The sequence below is a fragment of the Narcine bancroftii genome, chromosome 2, assembly GCF_036971445.1.
Source record: "Narcine bancroftii isolate sNarBan1 chromosome 2, sNarBan1.hap1, whole genome shotgun sequence".
Lineage (NCBI taxonomy): Eukaryota > Metazoa > Chordata > Chondrichthyes > Torpediniformes > Narcinidae > Narcine > Narcine bancroftii.
Window position 1 is genome coordinate 163,722,005 of NC_091470.1, and position 22,237 is coordinate 163,744,241.

General features: G+C 44.0%; 1 protein-coding gene and 1 long non-coding RNA gene across 13 annotated transcripts in view; one reads left to right on the forward strand and one right to left on the reverse strand.

Moving 5' to 3' along the window:
• Positions 1-17,908, reverse strand: part of LOC138754574 (uncharacterized) — a 69,732-nt gene extending 51,824 nt beyond the window's left edge. The window contains exon 1 of the long non-coding RNA XR_011351835.1: positions 17,768-17,908. This is a non-coding gene — a long non-coding RNA (uncharacterized lncRNA). The remainder of the gene's footprint in view (positions 1-17,767) is intronic.
• The window catches only part of zbtb40 (zinc finger and BTB domain containing 40), a 138,507-nt gene that overhangs the window by 49,406 nt on the left and 66,864 nt on the right, over positions 1-22,237 (forward strand). For 9 of the 12 annotated variants that reach the window (XM_069919013.1, XM_069919019.1, XM_069919014.1 and 6 more), the window contains exon 1: positions 18,357-18,427. The exons of 2 other annotated variants lie outside the window; for them this stretch is intronic. In XM_069919013.1, coding sequence (XP_069775114.1) covers positions 18,406-18,427 — 22 coding nt within the window. In that variant the 5' untranslated portion in view covers positions 18,357-18,405. Of the gene's footprint in view, positions 1-8,754; positions 8,853-8,959; positions 9,092-18,356; positions 18,428-22,237 lie in introns of those variants that run through there. One more of the 12 variants, XM_069919024.1, reaches the window with a different exon arrangement.

Below are 22,237 nucleotides of genomic sequence, written 5' to 3' on the forward strand. Positions count from 1 at the left end.
TCCACCCATTCAAATCTTCAAAACTTTTATTAAGACAATAATTTAATTTATATTAGTATAATCACCCCTAACTAAAGACACAACTTCACTTTTCTCCCAATTAATTTTATATCCAGAAATTTCCCCAAATTCTTCAAATCTTACATATAATTGGGACAAAGAATTTATAGGATCAGTCAAATAAACCAAAACATCATCAGCAAATAAATTAATTTTATATTCCTTCTGGTTAACTTTTATACCTTTCATCTTAGAATCTTATCTAATGAGCTCCAACTAAGGATTCTATTGCTAAAATGAACAAGGCTGATGATAAAGGACAAGCTTGAGTATTCAATCTAGTTAATGGAAAAGAAGTAAAAATTTGTCCATTAGTAACCACCCTTACACAAGGATTTTTATAAAGGGCTTTCACTCAATTTATAAATGTCAACCCTAAGCCAAGCTTTTAATAGTTTAAAAAAAAATCCCATTCTAATCTATCAAAAGCCATTTCTGCATCCAAAATTACTGCCACACTTAAATCACCTCTATTTTGAACTAAATTAATTAAACTAATTAAACTTGCAACATTATCAGCAGATTGTCATGGATTGACAAACCCTGTTTGGTCTATATGAACTAAATTAGGTAACTATTTAGCTAATCAATTTGCTAAAATGTTTCCAACAATTTCATTTCATGTTGTATTTGACAAACTATAACAGGGATTCAGGGCACGCAAGAGCCAAAGTGTGCATACTTACCTGGTTAGTCGGCATCCTGGGATTTGTAGGGTGGCATGGCCATCTTGATTCTTGTGCACATGCAAGTCTTCGGTTGGCACATGCACATTAGATTCATGCACTGGAGATCGGATGGCGCATGCATAAGTTCAGGACATTAATTCAATATCGTTAGGATATTTAACTCTCGCGCATATGCTAACCGAACTCCAATATGTGAACACATCACACATGCGCATAGAAATCAAGATAGCCATGCCCAGCCTACGGACCCTGGGACAGTGATTAACAAAGTAAGTGCGCAATTCATTGTACATTCATTCTGAGATATGACCAGTCATCCAGGACGGAACAAGGACACATGTCGGTGAGTACCTTTACTTGCAATATACTAGTTTATTTTAGTTTTTATTATACATAAAATTTTGCATGACTTGGTTTTATTTATAGTTTTATATTTAATATAATTGCACATATATGTTGCTAGTTTGGTGTGCAGAATAATATATTTCTTTGATTAAAGGTATTTGTGAATGTGGCTCCAGAGTCATCTAATTGTTCAAACCACTGAAAGAGATAAAGGTGCCACAAAACTCACACCACCCAGTTCAGGAATAACTCCTACCCCTCCACCTTCAGACTCCTCAACAAACTCAATTAAGGACTCAATTTTCAACTTTATAGATCTTTTTAATCTCTCTCTATTGCAGTTTGTTTCAATGTCTTTATCGGTTTACATTTATTTGTTTACATGTATATGCTATGTAGTTTTTTTTTGCATTGCCAATACGTGCCTTGCCCATAGGAAAAAGTATCTCAGGGTTGTATGTGATGTCATGTATGCATTTTGACAATAAATCTGAAATCTGAATCTGATTTAATTCAAATACATTGGAATTGGAGAATACATCAATCTGAAATTGAGAGATTTTTATCTCCCAGATAGACTGAGAATGTTGTCAAGACTTAATAGAGGTCTTCAATTCAATTGAGAAATAGTTTCCCTTTGAAACCTGAATTGGGGACTATGGATGTAATGTTTACTAATAAATCCAAGCAGGAATTCAGCAACTTCTTTACTAGGTAGTATTTGGAATGTGGAACTTACACCCATCAAGAGTAGCTGAGGTGACACATGGAATACATTCAAAAGGATGCGAGATCAGTACAAGAGTAGAACAGATGAGCTCAGAAGATTGGTGAAGTCAGGAGCATGTCTTTTAAAATTACTGCTGAAAGAATGCTTAGGCTTATAGCATGTTTGGTTCAGGAGCCCGAGGATTGGATGTAGAAGAGCAAGAACTGATCTGAAAGAAGGGCGGACCATGAGTGTGAAGGAAGGGAGCATAAGACTGAGGTGAGAATGACAGAATAATAGAGAAAGGAGATAAAGTAGGATGTTGAAAGCCTGAGGTCAGGAGAAAGTCTAAGGATGAAAGTTGGAGTTTGACCACATCTTTCTCGGGCAGAATTCCTTCTTGTACAGATTAAGCAGCAAAGCAGGACGTCAAGCGCTGAAGAGCTGGCTCTGAATGGGTTACTAAAATATTTTGCTTGAGAAAAATTCTCATTGGCCCATTTACTTTGGAGTTATGAAACGGTGCACATAATGAGTCAATTAGGTATGATTAAAACAGTAGTTTTCAAACTTTTTCTTTCCACCCACACGTTTTGCAATCCCTTACTAATCACAGAGCATCGATGGCATAGGGAATACTTAGTGGTATGTGAGTGGAAAGAAAAAGGTTGAGAACCACCGAATGTTTGGCCTGGAAGTCAGCCTGAAGAAAACTGAGGTCCTCCATCAGCCAGCTCCCCACCTTGACTACCAGCCCCCCCACATCTCCATCGGGCACACAAAACTCAAAACGGTCAACCAGTTTACCTATCTCGGCTGCACCATTTCATCAGATGCAAGGATCGACAATGAGATAGACAACAGACTTGCCAAGGCAAATAGCGCCTTTGGAAGACTACACAAAAGAGTCTGGAAAAACAACCAACTGAAAAACCTCACAAAGATAAGCGTATACAGAGCCGTTGTCATACCCACACTCCTGTTCGGCTCCGAATCATGGGTCCTCTACCGGCATCACCTACGGCTCCTAGAACGCTTCCACCAGCGTTGTCTCCGCTCCATCCTCAACATCCATTGGAGCGCTTTCACCCCTAACGTCGAAGTACTCGAGATGGCAGAGGTCGACAGCATCGAGTCCACGCTGCTGAAGATCCAGCTGCGCTGGATGGGTCACGTCTCCAGAATGGAGGACCATCGCCTTCCCAAGATCGTGTTATATGGCGAGCTCTCCACTGGCCACCGTGACAGAGGTGCACCAAAGAAAAGGTACAAGGACTGCCTAAAGAAATCTCTTGGTGCCTGCCACATTGACCACCGCCAGTGGGCTGATATCGCCTCAAACCGTGCATCTTGGCGCCTCACAGTTTGGCGGGCAGCAACCTCCTTAGAAGAAGACCACAGAGCCCACCTCACTGACAAAAGGCAAAGGAGGAAAAACCCAACACCCAACCCCAACCAACCAATTTTCCCCTGCAGCCGCTGCAACCGTGTCTGCCTGTCCCGCATTGGACTTGTCAGCCACAAACGAGCCTGCAGCTGACGTGGACTTTTACCCCCTCCTTAAATCTTCGTCCGCGAAGCCAAGCCAAAGAAAAAGAACAGATTAAGCAGGTAGTTTTTTGCCAAAACTGTGTTTTAGTTTATCATTTTACTCACCAGAACCTTAACTGGTTGCATATTTACTCACCAGTACCTTAAATGGTTGCATATTTTCCTTTATCTTTGCTTCTTTTTCCCCAACTATAAAACAGTTCATCAATGCAGGAAAAAAAAATTAAGCTTTAAAATTTGGAGTACTTATTTCTGGTGATTGATATCTTTTGACTATACAAACTAGAGTAAAAGACCATACAATATAGGAGCAGAAGTCAGCCATTTGGCCCATCAAGTCTGTTCTGCCTTTCTGTTATGAACTGATCTAACCTCCCACTTAGCCTATTCTCTTAGCTTTCTCCCCATAATCTTTGAATCCCCATCTATTCATCTCTGTCTTGGCATCCACATACTGAGGTAGCAAATTCCAGAAGCTTGCCACTCTCTGGCGAAAGAAATCCTTCCATGTCAGTTTTAAATATGGCACCCTTCAATCCTGAAGTTGTGCCCACCTGTCTTAGACTCCACTACCATTGGGAAACAATTTCCACCTTTACTCTGTCCAAGCCTTTAAACATTCAAAATGCTTCTGTGAAGTTCCCTGCCCTCACCCCATCCCCACTTCATTCTTCTGAACCTAAAGGAGTTCAGTCCAAGAGCAGTAAAATGTTCCACATATGGGAATCACTTGATTTCAGCAATAATTCATGTATTTTCTCTGAATCCTCTGCAATACCAGCACATCCTTTCTTCAATGCTGAGACCCCATACTCCATGTGAGGCCTCATCTGTGTCTTGCATAACCTCAACAACACATCCCTGCCTTTCTATTCTATTCCTTTATAATATGAATGCCAGCAGTGCATTTGCCTTCTGCACTATTAACTCAACCTTTAACGTATCCCACATAAGGCTCCCAACCCTTTTGAATTTTGAATATTCTCCTCATCCAACTAATAATCTGCCCATTTATCTCCACTACCTGAGTGCACGACTCTTCAATTTGTCACTTCTTTGCCCATTCTCAGCACCTCATGGCCTGAATTCACTTGGGATGGTCTGATCTCAGAAGCTGAACAGGCACAAGACTGGTTGGTACTTGGAGGGGAGACAGTCTCCGAGCATCAGGTGCTGCTGAGGGCCACTGAACAAAGTGGCGACTATCAGCCTTATGGTAGACAAAAGTCAAAGAATTTCATGATTATTACATTCTAAATGTTGTATTACATGACAGTGATGGAAGTCTCTATAGCCCCTTTCACACTTGCATCCCAGTAAATCAGCCATTCAGTGTCCCGGGATAGAATGGGGACTTTGGCCTTTCACACTAGTCCACTAACTGGGACACTGAAACGCTTTCACACTTGCAAGGGTTTATCCCCGGTGTTTGGTCAGTTCTACCTTTAATAGGAAGTGCCTGCAATGCAATTGCCCAATTCACACTTGCCTGATCACAACGATGGCATCTGCAGACGCCAGAAATTGTACTAGGGGTCGAGGCCGGCTATCCCCAGCTTGAAATTATGTCATCTGATACTGGCGTTGAGCAGATTTTACTTTCATACTTAAAGGCCAATTGGAGTTCGATTCGTGGCATCACTGGCAAGTGTGAAAGGGGCTTATGCAGCCTCTCCATTTCCTCCTCACTCTCTGCCTCTCCGCCAATCTTTGTATCATCTGCAAACTTAGCCACAAGGCTATTTACTCTATAAAAAGAAATTATGCAACAGTCCGGAACACTACTGGTAACCAATTGGAAATATGATCCCTTTATTTTCTCTTGTTTCCTGCCAATAAGTTGGTGTTCTACCCATGCTCATTCTTTAACTCACTCTAAATTACTTTACACTAATTTCTTCTTTTTGCAAACTGGAGACATGCTTTGGATCGAATTGGGGAAGCAAAAGCAGCATGCAGGCAAGGTTGAGGTTGCGTTAGAGATATCACCACCCCACTAGTAAGTTCAATCATTCATTTGAGATCCTAGTTGATCTCAGACTTAATTCATATTCGTGCTTCTTATTCCTTAGTTGGTACTTATGGTTCACCAAAATCTACCAGCCTCAGATTTTAGTAGAATTGACCTAGTAATTCCAACCTTCTGCAACTCTTGAAAACCTGTGTGTGTGTGTGTGTGTGTGTCTCTCTCTCTCTCTACCTATTTCCCTTCTTGAAAATATCAAAAGAAATCAGATATTTATAATTCTGGTAAAGCCAACTCCCTCCCCTCCAAAGTGGTTGCTATCAGCCCATGGGGGTTGATGGGACTATCCAAAAGATCGATAAATGCCAGGTATCGATAACATTGGGGGAGGGGGGTCAACGGAAAATAGCTTCAAGAGCAGTGGCAGCCAACCTCTCACAAGATCTGGCCTTGGTGGCTGGCATGTTGCATTTGGCTCTAGTCGTTGAACAAGTTGAGAGCGAACAGGAGGACGGATTGAGCGTAGAAGCATGTGTACTTAGTACATCGTAGCTCCAGTGCTGCCAACTCCCCCCATCCCCATCCAGCAACGACACCACCCCCCCCACCCCCACAATGCCAGGATTCCATTCTGGGGGTCGATGAGGGATCAAGTATTCCATGAGGGCGTTGATGATATAAAAAGTGTGGACCCCTGATCTAAATGGAGAAGTCAACCCCAAAGTCTCAAAAATGTTTTATCCAATAAAATCATCTCCATTTTCTTGCCGACTTCCAGATCTGTTAAATAAGTTTGAGAGAAAAATCAATTCTTTGAATAATGAACTCCAATATGTAGTTACTCCGCTGCACGATCTTGACAGCTTCTTGTAATCTACCTTCATGATTTAATTCCATCCCCTAACTTTAAATGTTCCATCATCATATCTAAGCCTTCACCTTACACAATGTCTTATTGAATTCTCTGGGGACAGACTATTCTAGAGATTCATAATGGGAGGGATTAATTGCTGACAAAATGTCAAACCTATATTCTTGGAACTATGCCCTCTTTATCGAAACGTGTCTAGTGATACTACCCTAGTGACACAAGACGTCAGCAATCATGTTGTCAACACATCCCAAGAAGCAATATGAAATCTGCAGGTGCTGGGGTTGATTGCAAAACACAAAAGTTCTGGAGAAATTGAGCAGATCACAAAGCATCTGTCAGAAATGAAGGGTAAATAATGTTTTGGACCTGAGCCCTTTATCATGGTATTGAGCCAAAGAAACAGACAGTCACCTGAATAAAAAGGAGGGAGGAGGAGGAGATGAGGAAGGGAGGTGAAGCAAATGCTAACAGGTAAGGTGGGAAGAAGATGAAAAAAGAGCTGAGTTGTGATAGGGGAGGGACGGTACAAAGGGCTCAGACCCAAAACGTTTACTTTCCGTGACTTGCTGAGTTTCTCCAGCATCTTTGTACAATGCACAACACATCCCATGAATGTGCTGTGCTATGCCAGTTTCAGCTAACAAGCTACCTCCTATTCCTGGAGGACCACTGCAGTCTCAGCCTTCAGAGTGAAACACAGAAGTCTGCAGACACTGTGATTGTAGTAAAAACACAGAAACGCCACAGGAACTTCATCCACAGGAGGTAAAGATATATTCAGATTTATTGTCAGAGTACATTCATGTCATCACATACAACCCTGAGATTATTTTTTCCTGTGGGCACAGCAAAATCACAATGAATTGGTAGTGGAAAAAAATTGTAAGCATGTAAACAAAGAACTGTAAACAGATAATGAATGTAAACAAATTGACTGTGCAATATAGAGAAAACAAAAAAAGTGCATAAGTGGTGTGGTGAAAAGTGTGCTGACCGGCTGCATCACTGTCTGGTATGTAGACACCATATCCCTGAGCGTAAAGCCCTCCAAAAGGTATTGGACACAGCCCAGGACATCAAGTTTGTCATTGAGGAGTCTGAATTTGGTGGTGTGAGTCTTGTGGTACCTATACCTCTTTCTTGATGGTAGAAGCAGGAACAGAGCATGTGCTGGGTGGTGTGGGTCTTTGATGATCGCTGCTGCTCTCTGATGGCAGCGTTTCCTGTAGATGTTCTCGAGGTGGGGAGGGTTTAGTCTATGATGTCCTGGGCTGTGTCCAATACCTTTTGGAGGGCTTTACGCTCAGGGATATGGTGTCTACATACCAGACAGTGATGCAGCTGGTCAGCACACTTTTCACCACACCTCTGTAGAAATTTGCCAGGGTTTCTGGTGTTGCATCAAACTTCTGCAAGCTCCTGAGGAAGTAAAGGTGCTGATATGCTTTCTTCACGATGGCATTGGTGTAATGGATCCAGGAAAAAATTCTCCGAGACAGCAACTCCCAACAACTTACATTTGCTCACCCTCTCCATTTCTGATTCTCCAATGATCACTGGATTATAGATCCCGGATTTTCCTTTCCTGAAGTCAACAATCAGCTCCTTAGTTTTGGTGACATTGAGTGCAAGATTGTTGTTGGTGCACCATTCAGCCACGTTTTCAATCTCCCTCCTGTGTGCTGACTCAACCCTTTATACAACCCACTACTGTGGTATCGCCAGCAAATTTGTTGATGGTCATACCAAGCCACACAGTCGCAGGTGTTAAGTGAGTCGAGCAGGGGGCTAAGAACTGGGGTGCTCTAGTACTGCACTGATGGAAATTATTGAGAAGTTCCCCTCCCGCCGGTGTGTTTTTTTGCATGCGCATCGCGCATGCGCGGTTGCGCACTTTTACTTGGCTCAGCGAGCCATTTTTGTAGTCCACTTTCTACCGACCTGAGGGAGCGGGTTTCTCTCTCCACCGCGGGCCTCTTCGAACAGGTAAGGCCTTCTCCTTCTTCTTCCGTTGTCTTCTCTTCCTCTCTTCTTACCGTTGATTTTGATTTTTCTTTTTTCGTCGCCATCTTCTTTCCACCTTTATACTCACTTTTCTTTAATTTTTATTTTTGTGCCTTTGTGTTTTCCTTTGTTTTTTCCGACTTTTCTGGAGAGGGCTGGAGTTCACCGTCCAGCCACTACTCCATCACGTGACTCCCCCAGGAAAGCTTTCTAAATCAGTATATAAAGGTACCATCTAGTGGCAGCACAATACTAGATCTCACATTAAAGTATGATACAGAGCATGTAATTGAAGTGCGTGTAGAACTTTAAGAAATCAGGAAGGTTAAGTAGCTTTAGTAGACAAGGTGAAGGAAAGGCCTAAGGTCTTCATCAGATATATTAAGAGCAAAAGGATGGCAAGGGACAACATTGGTCCCCTTGAAGATCAAAGTGGTCAGCTATGTGTGGTACCAAAAGAGATCTGAAATGTTTTGTTTTTTGCATCCATTTTCATGCAGTAGTTGGAGGTATAGTCTTTTGAAGTGAGGGAAACAAGCAGCAAGATCATGGAACCTACAGATTAAAAATGAGGAGGCATTTGCTGTCTTAAGGCAAATGAGGATAGATAACTCCTCAGGGCCTGACAAGATCATTGTTTGGTCCATGAAGGAGGTTAGTGTGAAATTTAAGGGGGCATCTCAGAGATGTTTAAAATGTTCTTGGCCACGAGCGAGGGACCAGAGGATTGGGCACTAACTAATGTTATTTCATTGTTTTAGAAAGGCTCTAAGAATACTAGAAATTATAGGACCCAGAGCTGGATGTCAGTAGTGGATAAATTATTGATCAGATATACAAGTATTTGGATAGACAAGGACTAATAGAGGAGAGTCAACATGGCTTTATTCATGGTAAGTAATGTTTAACCAATCTTAATTTTTTTCCAAGGAGGTTGATGAGGAAAAGGCCATGGATATTGTACTTTAGTAAAGGCTTTTGAGAAGGTCCCACATGAGAGGTTAGTTAAAAAGATTCATTCACTCTGCATTCAGGATGAGGTAGCAAAATGGATTATGGTAAATATCAGCTTTGTGGAAGAAGGCAAAAAATGGTAGTGGATGTCTGCTTCTCTGACTGGAGGCCTGTGACTTATGGTCAGGGATCAGAGCCGAGTCCATTATTATTTGTCATTTATATCAATGTGGTAAATGGATCAGCAAGTTTGCAGATGACACAAAGATTGGGGGTGACAATGAAGAAACATTTCAAATCCAGCAGGAACTGGACCAGCTGGAAACAGGCTGCAAAATGGCCACGGGAATTTAATGCATACAAGGGTGAGGTGTTGCATTTTGGGAGGACAAACCAAGGTTGTTCATACATGGCAAATGGTAAGGCACTGAGGAGTGCAGAAGAACAGAAAGATCTGGAAATACCGATACATAATTCCCTGCAAGCAGCATCACAGGTTGCATCTGCTGTGGAACAATTGTGATCATAGGCAAATTGCAATCTAAATCTTTTATAATGTGTGAGTTAATTCTGGCCATGACCAACCTCTCAGCATTTCATCCCAGTAGATGTGCTGCTGGACGATGGTTACTGAGGCAGCTCACCCTACTCTTTTTGGGTACTGGGATAATTGGTGGGAACCTCTGACTCCAGCAGAGATTGAAAATGTTGGTCAACACAAATTTTCGTTTGCTATTTAGGTGGCAGGTTTAAGGAATTTATAAGCTTAACTATGAAGCAGAATTTTGATGTTGTTATCTGTAACTTAGTTAGCCCGCAGAGACTTGGATCATTATTGCAAAAGGTTTAACAAACTATGGAGCCTGTTAAACATTCTGCAATAATGATCTAAAACTCCTTATGTAAAATTGGATTCCACAGCTCTATTGTACATATTTAGTACATATTTAGATTTATTTTAGATTTAAATACAGCATGGTAACAGGGCCCTTGGCCCTCGAGGCCATGCCGCCCAATTACACCCAATCCTCAGTACGCTTTTGAACAGTGGGAGGAAACCAAAGTTTCAATGGAAAACCCACAAAGACTCGGGTAGAACGTACAAACTCCTTAGACATCAGGATTCAAACTCCTGCCTCAACTGGAGATGCTGTAAGCGCATTGCTCCTAACTGCTATGCTACCCCTCATGATGTGTCCTGGAGAATGTTGAAAAATATGTGGCCTGACTATTTTTCAGGTATTTCTTGTGACCACCTAAAGCACCAATTAAAATAATTCAATTTACAAACATGTTTAATGTTTATTTTAAAATTCACAGAGAAATTTGTTGGCAGGGCAGTTGTCAGGCTGGTCATTTCAGATTGTATCAATTCTGTGCAGCTTTGTGCTGTGGGCTCAGAAGTGGGGGGGGTACTGCCTAACCAGTCACTTCCAACTCATTGCCCTATCCTCATGTAACCCCCAGCCAGTGTTTCACCCTTCCTTTTTAACCACCCCCTTTCCCTATGATTATCTTCCTCCTCACTATGTTGGGAAGGGTTGTGGCTGTCACATGACAGCACTCCCCCCCCCCCCCCCCCCATCTAGTCAGAGGACACATCAGCTGCCAATCAAGGTTTGGTTTCACCCCACCCATTAATGGACACCTTGCCATTGACCCATTTAAATTACCTGGACTCCCCTGCCTGCGTATTCTTGGCCTTGGGCCACTGGCTGTTAATTGGATTCACCCTCTTGGCCATTTAACCTCTGCTAATGACCCTCTAGCTCACACATGTCAAACTCTGGCCCGCAAGATCATATTAAATATATATTAGAGTTGGCCCGCTGGCCTCCGCGCCAGTATAGTGCATGCACACTGAAGGTGAAAATGAAGACGCCGGAGGTGTGGAGGGATCTCAGAGTCCCGAATCCTGGGGATCGGAGCGCCGCACTCAGCCCGCCCGGCTCCCGGACACACAGACGCGGCTGGAGTTGGGGACCATCCTCGCTGGGTCTGCGCTTCAGCGGCGACGCCGGACCGAACTTCTTGTTGGCGATGCCTTCCACCTTGCTCCATGTGCGGCGGACCCTGCCTCCCGCTCCTTTTGTTGGAGAAGAGCCTGGCGCCGTGAGATCGCAGTTTAATCCCTCTCCAACCATGGGAGGGGGGTGGGAACAACGCGCTCTTCTCAGCCAATTCCTCCACCGCCCCGGACGCCGGCGTTTCAACGGGGGGTTCGGGTGCCTTTGTCAGGCGACCGACCTGTTGGTCCAAGACAAGGGGAGAGCGTACAAACTCCACACAGACAGCACCTGAACTCGGGTGAACGTGGAGCTGCGACCCCACATTCCACATCAGGACTGTGTGTAAGATTGGGAGCAGTGAGACGGAAGCTTATTTTGTTCCTGTGATTTAAGCCTTTCTTGGGGTGGGGGGGGGTCCTTCTCTGACCACTTGCCTAACAATTAACCTAATCAGATGTAGAGTTACCACAATACAACAGTTCTCAACCTTTTTCTTTCCACTCGCGTCCCTGTGCCATTGGTGCTCTGTGATTAGTAAGGGATTGCTTAAGGTGGTCTGTGGGTGGAAAGAGAAAGTTTGAAGACCACTGCTTTAATCATCCCTCATTGACTCGTCATGTGCACGGTTTCAGAACGCTAAAGGAAATGGGCCAACGACAATGAAAGAGTTTATCCAAAACTATTATTAAACATTTATTTTAATAAGAAAAAGTTTAACATTACATATGTTGAAAGAAGAGAAAACATGCAGATGTTGTTGAAAATTTTCAATAAATATTTAGTTCGGCCCTCGACTTAGTCCAAGTTTTTAATTTTGGCCCTCCGTGAATTTGAGTTTGACACCCCTGCTCTAGCTCTATAAAGGTGCCATGTGTTCTTTGTTCTCCCTCTTTGCCAGCTTGGGACCACCCTGCTTCACTCTAGGCCTAGAAACATGGAAAGGTAGTGGAGAAACTGTTGGGAGCTTTTAATTAGTATTCCTTGTAACACAGAGCTGTGCCTGCACTGAGTCAAGAGGTGGTGGGGCATCGTATTGATTTTTCCTTGATCAATGGGTGCCCCAGTTCATTGTGCGTATTTTGTTCCCACACTATTTTCTCCATTTTTGTTATTAATTGTCTGCTATTACTTTCCCACGGCAGTGGGAGGGTGTGTTGCATCAGTTACCATTTCCCACACTTGTCTTCTCTAAATCTTTCCCTACCAAAACTGTTCCTTGCCTTTGAGACTTATCAAATTATTTCCTTACTCACAACACTCACCCTACTTCCTTGCTCCACTGATTTTCGAGAACCATCTGCAATGATTTACAGGTGCACACTCTAATCTCTGCTTTCCTGCTCAGCGGGTTATCAGGCGGTCAATCCGAGAACTGATCAAACAACCTAGTCACCAAATCCAACTTCACCCTTATCTACCCAGAAACAGAATTTATTGTAATGAACAGGTCATAAAATTTGTGGGTTCCCAGCAGCATCACATACAAACATTAGGAAAATAGTGCACATAAAGTCAAAGTAAGGCAGCATCTTTGGTTTATTGATCATTCTGGTGGTAGCAGGGAAGAAGCTGTCCTTGTGCTCATCTTTAGTCTCCTGGAAGCAGAGAGAAGAGGGCATGGCCTAGGTGGTGGGGGTCCTTTAAGATAGCGGCTGCTTTCTTAAGGCACCGCCTCTTGCAGATGTCCTCGATGGTGCCCTGAATCTTGGCTGAACCAGTGTTGTAACTAGCCTGAATGCTCTCCACAGTACCCCGGTAGATGTTTCTAGTGCCCCGTAACTCCTGTCTATCATCCCCTTTGCTTCCTGAATAATTTGGAGTTCATCCAACTCCAGCTTCAGTTCCTTAACTCAGCTTGTCAGGAGCTGCAGCTAGATGCAATTTTTTTTGCAGATGAAATCATCAGGAATACTACTGGCTTTCCTGATGACCCACATTCTACAAGAGGAGAATGTCCCAGCCTTGGCTGCCATACCCACTGTCTATGATTAGAAAGGAAAAAAAATATGAAAAATAAAACCTGCCCTTATCTGTACCTACCTGCTGAATCCGTTGTGCTCCTTGAATAGGGTGGCCCTTTCTTATTCCTTCTCCTGCACCACCACTTCAGACTCTTCTTGCACCAAAGCCTTGCCACTCTAACAACGACCACTGCAACAGTACATCACTTTTTATAGTGATTATCGGGCCACCTGATGTCATTACTCTTCAACTTGATTGCCCAATCAACTGCTATCCGCTGACTCTCTCCTTTTCAAACCTTCTGCCTTGAACTTGAACTCAATTGCCCAACTTCTCCTCTGTTGTCTATATCCTGCCTCAAGGACCACCGTCTATAGCTACCATCATGAAATGCTTCAAGAGGCTAGCCATGGGGCACATTAGAGCTCCTGCTGCCCCCCCCCCCCCCCCGTCACTGGACTCCCTGCAGTTTGCATATAGATCCAATGGCTCAACAGTTGATGGCATCACCACCGCCCTCCATCTAGCCCACAACCATCTGGAAAATAAGGACACATATGTTTGAATGCTGTTTATTGATTTCATTTCTGCATTCAACACAATTATACCTCAGTACCTAACAGGGACGTTGAGCCTGCTGGATCTAAACATTACCCTCTGTCTGGAAGACCTCTGGCAATCCAGATCAGAAACAGCACTCCCAAGACCATCATACTGAGCATATGTGGATAATGTACCATGGACTTTAATTGTAATTGACTTAATATTTTAACTTCTATTTATGTAAATCTGCTCTGGAGATCTCATCTTTACCGTGCAATGCATGGTATGAATGACAAATAAAGGTGACTTGACTTGAACTGATGAACTCAACTGGCCAATCAAGAAACTTTAGCGCTAAACACCAAATTGGGATTTATGGCTTTCTTCGATTGTGGGACATTCTTGGAAATGAGGCAATCTGATGTGCTTATTGGGCTTGCTCCACTAGCAGGCACATCATTGCCATCTTGTGGAAGGTGGGTGCAGTGAATGCAAAGGAAGAACATGCCATCGTAACCGAGAGACATAAAAGCTGCAGATACTCGAATCTTCAGCAAGTACACTTTTTACAAAGAGATCCAACTTAATTGGGGTGTAAACAACCTGTCTCTAAAGCCAGCCGGCAACCTTTTTCATAGAAACTTGGCATCCGGGAAACTACAGCATCAGCGTCCTATGTGATGTATCTTGTATGCGTCGGGGAGTGACCTCGTGGCGACTTTTTCAAGTCTGAATCTCCCGTTGATAAGTCACATGCATTCAACGTCATCAAAATGTCACAAACTTCGACTGTCCTAGACCTGGGAAGCCAGTATGCCTTTTATACAGGAGCCAAAGTGAAATACATCGGCTCTGATACTACCTACCTTGACAGGTAATACATGGGATGAAAATTACCCCCCCCCCCCATCCTGCATTAACACAGGTAATTCCCATCTTTTAATGGCTGTGTAAAAGGGGTAAAAGAATTACTGGAGGGAGTCACCAGGTCAGGCAGTATTCATGTGTAGAAATGGTAAATCAAAGTTTCAGGTCGGGGCCCTTTACCAAGGCTATAATTAAACAGGTAAAAATTACCATTTATACTTGTGTAATGATCAATTTTGACCTTGGAATTAACTGCGTTGTTCAAGGCATCAGGAGCTGGGACCGGGTGGTAAGTCCCATGTTCAGGGAGTCGGGAGTTTGGATTTGTGGGCAGCCGGGCTTGGAAGCTCAGATGGCGGATGGGTGGGGACAAAAATAGTGGGGGGGGGAGGGGGTTGACTTTTGCACGGGTCATACATAAACACCTGATTTTTGGACCAAAAAAGGAAGGGGGGGGGGAAGATCAACTATTACATGGTATCGATTATTACACGAGTATATATAGTACAGAGAAGGAGCAGAGGGAGGGGCTTGAGGTGACGAAGAAGGAGTAGGAGGTGGAGAAACAGGTTGAGGGAGAAACCATTAGGTGAGGGAAAGAAGGAAAATTAGAGAGAAAAAATACCATTTGAATTGCATCATTTCCATCTTTTCCTTACCTACTCCTGTAGTTCTTTTGTCTCTACCTAAATTGTAGATGTCTCTATTGTATCACCCTCCACCACCATTCCTTACAATGCATTCCAGACACCCTGTCGTGTGCATTGGCACCTCCACACCAGTGATGCATCCAGCCAGAATGCTCTACGTGGTACACCTGCAGAAGTTTTTAAGTCTATGGTGACAAACCAAATCTCCACAAACACCTCACAAAGTACAGCTGCTGGCGAGCCTTCTTCGTGATTGCAGCATCATGGAAATTCCAGGAAAGATCCTCGAAGATGATGACACCCAGGAATTTGAAGTTCTTGTCCCTCTCTACGACTGAGCCCTTGATGATCCCCTGACTTGCTCCTGAAGGCTGTTGGTGTAACTGAATTAATTTCTCTCCCTCCTGTTCGCTTCCTCATTGCCATTTGCGATTCTGCCAACAACCGTGGTGATATTGGCAAATTTGTAGATAGAATTGGAATTGTGCCTGGCCATACTGTCATGGGTGTATAGTGAGTAGAGCAGTGGGATAAGCATGCATCCTTGAGATGTGCCTGTACTTCAAATGCAATGTAACAAATGTTTTGCTCACCAACAACATCCCATTTCTTATATTCAATCCCCCAGACAATGAAAGCATGCACACTAAGTTTCCTAGTGTTTGTGAGGATGTGGTGCATTTAGATTTCTGAAAAGCACACAAAAAGGTGTCACACGTGATTGCTCGGGATAAGATAAGATTTGTTTGGGGTAATATTTTGGGCTTTTTTTTTTTTACAGGCAAGGCTAACTGCCAGAGAACAAAGAAACCATAAATGGTTCATTTTTGGATCAGCAACATTAACCCGTAGAGCGCCTCAGTGAACATTTCTGGGCTTTAACTATTTTTAATTTAAATATTGACTTAATACTGAGTTTATCTACTGATGATGGAAAGATGGGAGGGCAGTAAATTGTGAAGAGGACACCGAGAGTCCACAAAAAGTATTACGTGAGTGGGCAAGATATTAGCAGGAGAAAAATGTAGGAAAGTATGAATTTACCCATTTAGGAAGAAAGATGAAAAAGTAAGGTTGAGAGAAACTACAAAATATTGCAGTTGAGAGAGATATTGGGGTCCTGGGAAAATAAAACACCGAAAGTTAGCATGCAGGTACAGTGAGTAATTTACGAAAGCCTGGAAGGTCAACATTAAAAGGGACCTTTTGATGCAAGGGTCCTGGTAGAATTACAGCCAGGTTTGGGCTCAAATTTAAGGGAAAATGTATTGGATTGGAACCAGTCCAAAGAAGATTCACTTGGTTGTTTCCTAGAATCAAGAGGACGACATCTGAATAAATATGGAGAAGGTTTGGCCTGTGCTAGTCGGTGTTGAGAAGAATGAGAGATGATGTTATTTAAGGATGTGGGGCAAGGAATTTCAAAATTACAAAATCTTTTGAGAGAGGAAATTGTTTGATTGTTCCCCAGTGAAGTGATCTCCCAGTCTGCTCTCTCAGCATCAGTGACTGGAATCTCCCAGTGGCCAACCATTTCAATTCTGCATTTGCCTCACTCCCGTGCCAGCATGTCTGTCCATGGCTTCGTGCACTGCCAAACCAGGGCCACCCGTAAATTGGAGGAGCAACACCTCATTTTCCATTTGTGCACTCTCCGGCTGGAGGCCATTAACGTCCCATTTCTTTGGATGCCAGAAAGAAAAAGGAACATTTTTACATTCAACATGGTTCTGTGCAAAGGTGAAATTTTTTATATGCAGTTTAAGGAACTTTTACAACATATTTTTAAAGTTAAATTCCCCATGGATCCATCAATAATTTTGCTAAGTCATATTAAAAAGATTTGTTTGGAATAAAGATTAAATAAATTTCAAATAGCATTTTTGATATCAGCGTAAATGAGAAAATTACTTGGAAAAACGATATAGAGTTGAATTTACTTAGATGGCATACAGTATTGAGGCCTTGTATACCAATGGGAAAAAAAAACATAATTTACAAGATAGTTAACTTTTTATCAGAAAGCTTGGAGCCCTTATTTATGTTTTAAATACTTCTGCCTTGGTGTGGTGGAAATGTCTCAATTCACGACATTTATCTATGTCATTATAGTTTACATCTTTCTTCTTTTTAGGAGGGGTAGTTAGGGGGAGTTTAGGGGTGGTTTCAGGTAAGGGGTATATAAAGGGGGAGGGATAGAGGGGTTTTTCTGTCATACGCCATCTACACTTACTAATATATATATATTTTGTTTATTAACTTTATCATGGTTTTTAAAATTTTAAGTATTCAAAAAAAAACCACTGACTTCTCTGGCTTCTGCTAGCCTTCTACCCCTCCCCCTCTTCCCCGCCCCTCTGACCTGCCCCCCTTCCCCATCCCTCTGACTTCTGCCCCCTTCCCCATCCCTCTGACTTCTGCCCCCCTTCCCATCCCTCTCTTCTGCCCCCCTTCCCCATCCCTCTGACTTCTGCCCCCCTTCCCCATCCCTCTGACTTCTGCCCCCCTCCACTCCCCTCCCCTCCCTTCCCTTATCCATCACCTCCAACCTGTGCTCTTCCCGCCCACCATTTTGTTCGGGCACCTGCCGACAGGATGCTCATATCTTGATGGCGGGCTCGTCCGAAACGTTGGCCCTGCATTTTTATCTCTTGCTGCACAAAGCACTCGGATCAGCCAACGGAGTTTCTCCGCCCTGGTGCTCTCACTCCCTCGCACAACAGAGAGTCCACCTTCGAGTCTGCGCACTGCGCGAGAGGGCGGCCGGCTTCGAGTCTGCGCACTGCGCGAGAGGGCGGCCGGCTTCGAGTCTGCGCACTGCGCGAGAGGGCGGCCGGCTTCGAGTCTGCGCACTGCGCGAGAGGGCGGCCGGCTTCGAGTCTGCGCACTGCGCCAGTGGGCGGCCGGCTTCGAGTCTGCGCACTGCGCCAGCGGGCGGCCGGCTTCGAGTCTGCGCACTGCGCCAGCGGGCGGCCGGCTTCGAGTCTGCGCACTGCGCCAGCGGGCGGCCGGCTTCGAGTCTGCGCATTGCGCCAGCGGGCGGCCGGCTTCGAGTCTGCGCACTGCGCCAGCGGGCGGCCGGTTTCGAGTCTGCGCACTGCGCCAGCGGGTGGCCGATTAGCCGGCCGTTCGGGTCTGAGTCTGCGCTCACCTTCCCCCCCCTCCTACTACTCCCCCCCCCCCCCCCCCCCAGCTCGTACGGTTCCGAGCGCCGATTGTGGGATGGAAGAGCGAGCGGGCCCAGGTCAGTACGGACCTGGGGTGAGGAGGGGGGGGGGTTAGGTGGTACTGCGGGCGGGCCGGCCATCACTCGGCCTTCCCTGAGGCGTGGCCGCAGGCTCGGCTAAGCGGGATCTTCGGGTTGCAGACGGAGTGAAGCCGGGCCCAGCGGCCCGTCCGCCCTCCAGCCCTTCCCCGGGCCAAATTGAGCAAGCCAGACCGCTGAGAGCTGCACATCGCCGGGGCTTGGCCTTCAACCCTCTCCACCCCATTCTTCACCTTCAAGGCCTTTATCATTAGTTCTGCACCCCCTGTGACATTTAATTGACGGACGTGCAGAGATAGGTCCTCGTTCAGCCTTGATGATGGAAAACTTTTCAGTAGAAAGGAGACGACTTGTGTCTATGCACTGAAATCTGCCAGTTTGTGATGTTCCTGAGGCATGCTTCAATGTTGATGGTCATCTGCTCTTCCCATAAATGCACAAAAGTGCTGGAGAAGCTCAGCTGAAACGCCAAGATACACAACCAACGCTTTGGGCCTGAGCCAAAAGGCAGGGGTTTGAATAAAAATATAAGGGGGGAGGTAACATGGTTTGAACTGCAGGAGAGAAGAGCTGAGAATTGGGTAGGAGAATGCAGGGGGGAAGGAAACAAGGATAAGGAATGAGAGAGACAGGGAGGGGGAGCCGAATGGAAACTGGAGAAGTTGGTGTTACTGGTGTCTGTTTGGAGGGTGCCCAGGCAGAATATATAGTGGTGTTCCTCCAAATTGAAATCTCTCAATGGCAACCCATTTCAATTCCTGCCCCATTCCCATTGCTGACGTGTTTGTCCGTGATCTTCTGCACTGCACAACTGAGGCCACCTGCATGTCGAAGGAACCGCACCTCGTATTCTGTCTGGTAACCCTCCAAACAAATGTCATTGACATCTTCAGTTTCTGTTAGCATCCCGCCCTCTGTCTCTCTGCTAATTTCTCCACCCCCTCTCACTCGCGAGAAGTAGAACATAAAAGTCTGCAATCACCATGGTTGAAGTGAAAACACAATTCTGGGGAAACTCAGTAGGACAGACAGTAGTCCTTTATATAGCAAAGATAAAAATACATAAATGTTTCTGGATTGAGCCCTTCACTGAGATCAAGGTACTTGTTAAAGGGCTCAAGCCTGAAACATTGGTTATGTATTTTTATCTTTGTTATACAAGGACAGTCTGACCTGCTAAGTTTTTCCAGCATTGTTTTTTTACCCCTAAATCTCTCTCTTTGCCTCTCCCGTCATCTCCTTTCCTCCAGTTCAACATTCACAAAACTATCCCCTTTTCTTGATCAATTCTCATCCCTTCTCTCCTGCCCTCCTATCCATATCCATCCATTGCTGTTGGCCTGTGCTCCTTCTCCTGCCCCTTCTTCCCTCCTCTCCCACCTTTCTATTCAGGTGACTGCCTGCTTTTTGCAGGAACGTTGAGAAAGGGCTCAGCCCTGAAACATTGGTTACATATCTTTGATGTGGGACCTGCTGAGTTTCTCCAGCACTTTTGTGTATTTATTCCAATTGCATTGTCTTCTGGCTTTCTTGTTTCGTTCCATTTGTTTTTCAAGTTGTTTAGAAATATGCTGTTCAAAGAATATTACCATTGCATGTCAATATTTTAACAAGTGGGAAGGAAAACCAAATTTCTTAGTTAATGTTAAATTGTTTGTTACACTTGTATGTGGGGGAAAAATGGAGATTCTGGAAATAAAAAATAAAACAAAATCAGTTCTGATGAAAATGTTAGCTCTGTTTCTCTTCCAACAGGCATTGTCTGACTTAAGTATTTTGGACATGCTGTTTTTATATCTGCCTTGTACTTTTGTTTCTGGACATTGTTGTCTTTTCTGTGCACTGGATCAACTTATTGAATATTAATTGCATGTTTACAATTTCCTTTGATTACACTGGTATACCAAATATTGAATATACACCAGATGTCAAAGATCATACTTGAGTTGACAAAACTTGAATTGAGTGCTGAGCAGGAGTTGTATGCTTTTGTTGAGGAAAATGTTTCTCTGTGCACAGGAGACACTTTGCTGTAGTGTTGCCATTGATCAATGTTTCCAGCAGTTGGATTGTCTAGAGCAGAGGGCTCAGCTTCAGAATCAAAGAATGACATCGAAGAATAGAGTTCTTCAGAGTGTGGATCTGTGGAATTTGTATTGGGTATATTTAGAAGATGATTACCGGTTAGATGTCAAAAATGATGGGGAGAAGGCAAAAGGAGAATGGGATTGAGAGGAAGATACATCAGCCATGATTTGAATGACAGACCAGACTTGATGGCCTGAATGGCTCAATTCTACTCCTACATCTTATGGTCTTATAGAACCTAGAAATCTGTAGCATAGTACAAGCCCTTGTGGCCACAATTTTGTGGTGACCCAAAAACCTACTCTAACACTTGCCAAGAATTTCTTAACTAGATACCCTCCATTCTTTTCAGTTCCATGTACCTATCCAATGGTCTCTTGAAAGATCCTATTGTACCTTCATGTTTGCCATTGTTACGAGATCAAACCAGAAACCACAAAGAATGCATGTCACACAGGGGTAAAGATGAACAATTACTTTATTTACAACAATTCACCTTCAAACTTTAATTCAAACCCCCCCCTTTTATATCAATGCCCACTGGTTTCTATGCAAATTTCTATAACAGTGTAAAACTAATAAATTCCCCAGCCTAAATATAACATATGTAATCAAAGTCTAAGTTATATTTCCAACCAGCCCACAGAAAAACTTAGACACAAAACACACAAGACTCACAAAAACTTTGATCTCAACTGAAGCAAAGACCATAAACAAAATTCAGTTTGTTTGATAAACTGAAGCCAAAAGATCTTTGAGAGAGAGAGCACAAAATTTGAAGTTGACTTTTGTTGCTTGCAGAGAGAGGAACAATGGCTTGGTCCGGATCCTTCTGGCTGTCTTTGGAATGTTCATCCCTTTTAAAATGCCCCACATTTTAAGCTGCCTCCCAGACAGTGACTCTGCTTTGGCCTCCTTCCACTTCACAGCCACACCCAGTGGTGGTTTGTCTTCAAAGTCCAGAAATGTCTAGATCATCTGCACATGCTCAGTCCATCTCCCACTCTCTCAGCAGTCCACCTTCACCTTGGCTCGCTAAGCCACACTCACTTTCCAACACAAAACCACACAACACATAGGACAATAAACAACACAATTCTGTAACACCATCCATACACCTCAATCAGATAATTCCATCCCCTCATCATCTCTCCAAGGAGAAAAGACCATGTTCACTCAACATTCTCCCCAGCCCCCTCTCCCCAAGGCATGCTTTCCAATCCAGGCAACATCCCTATAAATCTTGAGGCCAGATCTGAACACAATATACTAAGTGGAGTCTAACCAAGCTTTAACATTGCCTCACATCTCTTGAACTCGATCTCACAGTTAATGAAGGCCAGCGCACCATATGACTTCTTAACAATTGGGCGGCACAGTTGGCGTAGTGGTTAGTGCTTTTACAGTGCCAGTGATCGGGACCAAATGGGGTTTGAATCCCGCATTGTTAGACACTCCCCGTGTCTGCATGAGTTTTCTCCGGGGGCTCCTGTTTCCTCCCACTATTCAAAAACATACCATGGGTGTAGGTTAATCAGGCGTATTATTGGGGTTGAATTGGAGGTAAATTTAACATGGACTCGTGGGTTGAAATGGCCTGTTACCATGCTGTATCTCAAAATAAAAACACTGTCAACCTGCGAAGCAGCTTTGAGTGTCCTATGGACACAGACCCCAAAGATCTTTCAGTTTGTCCACACT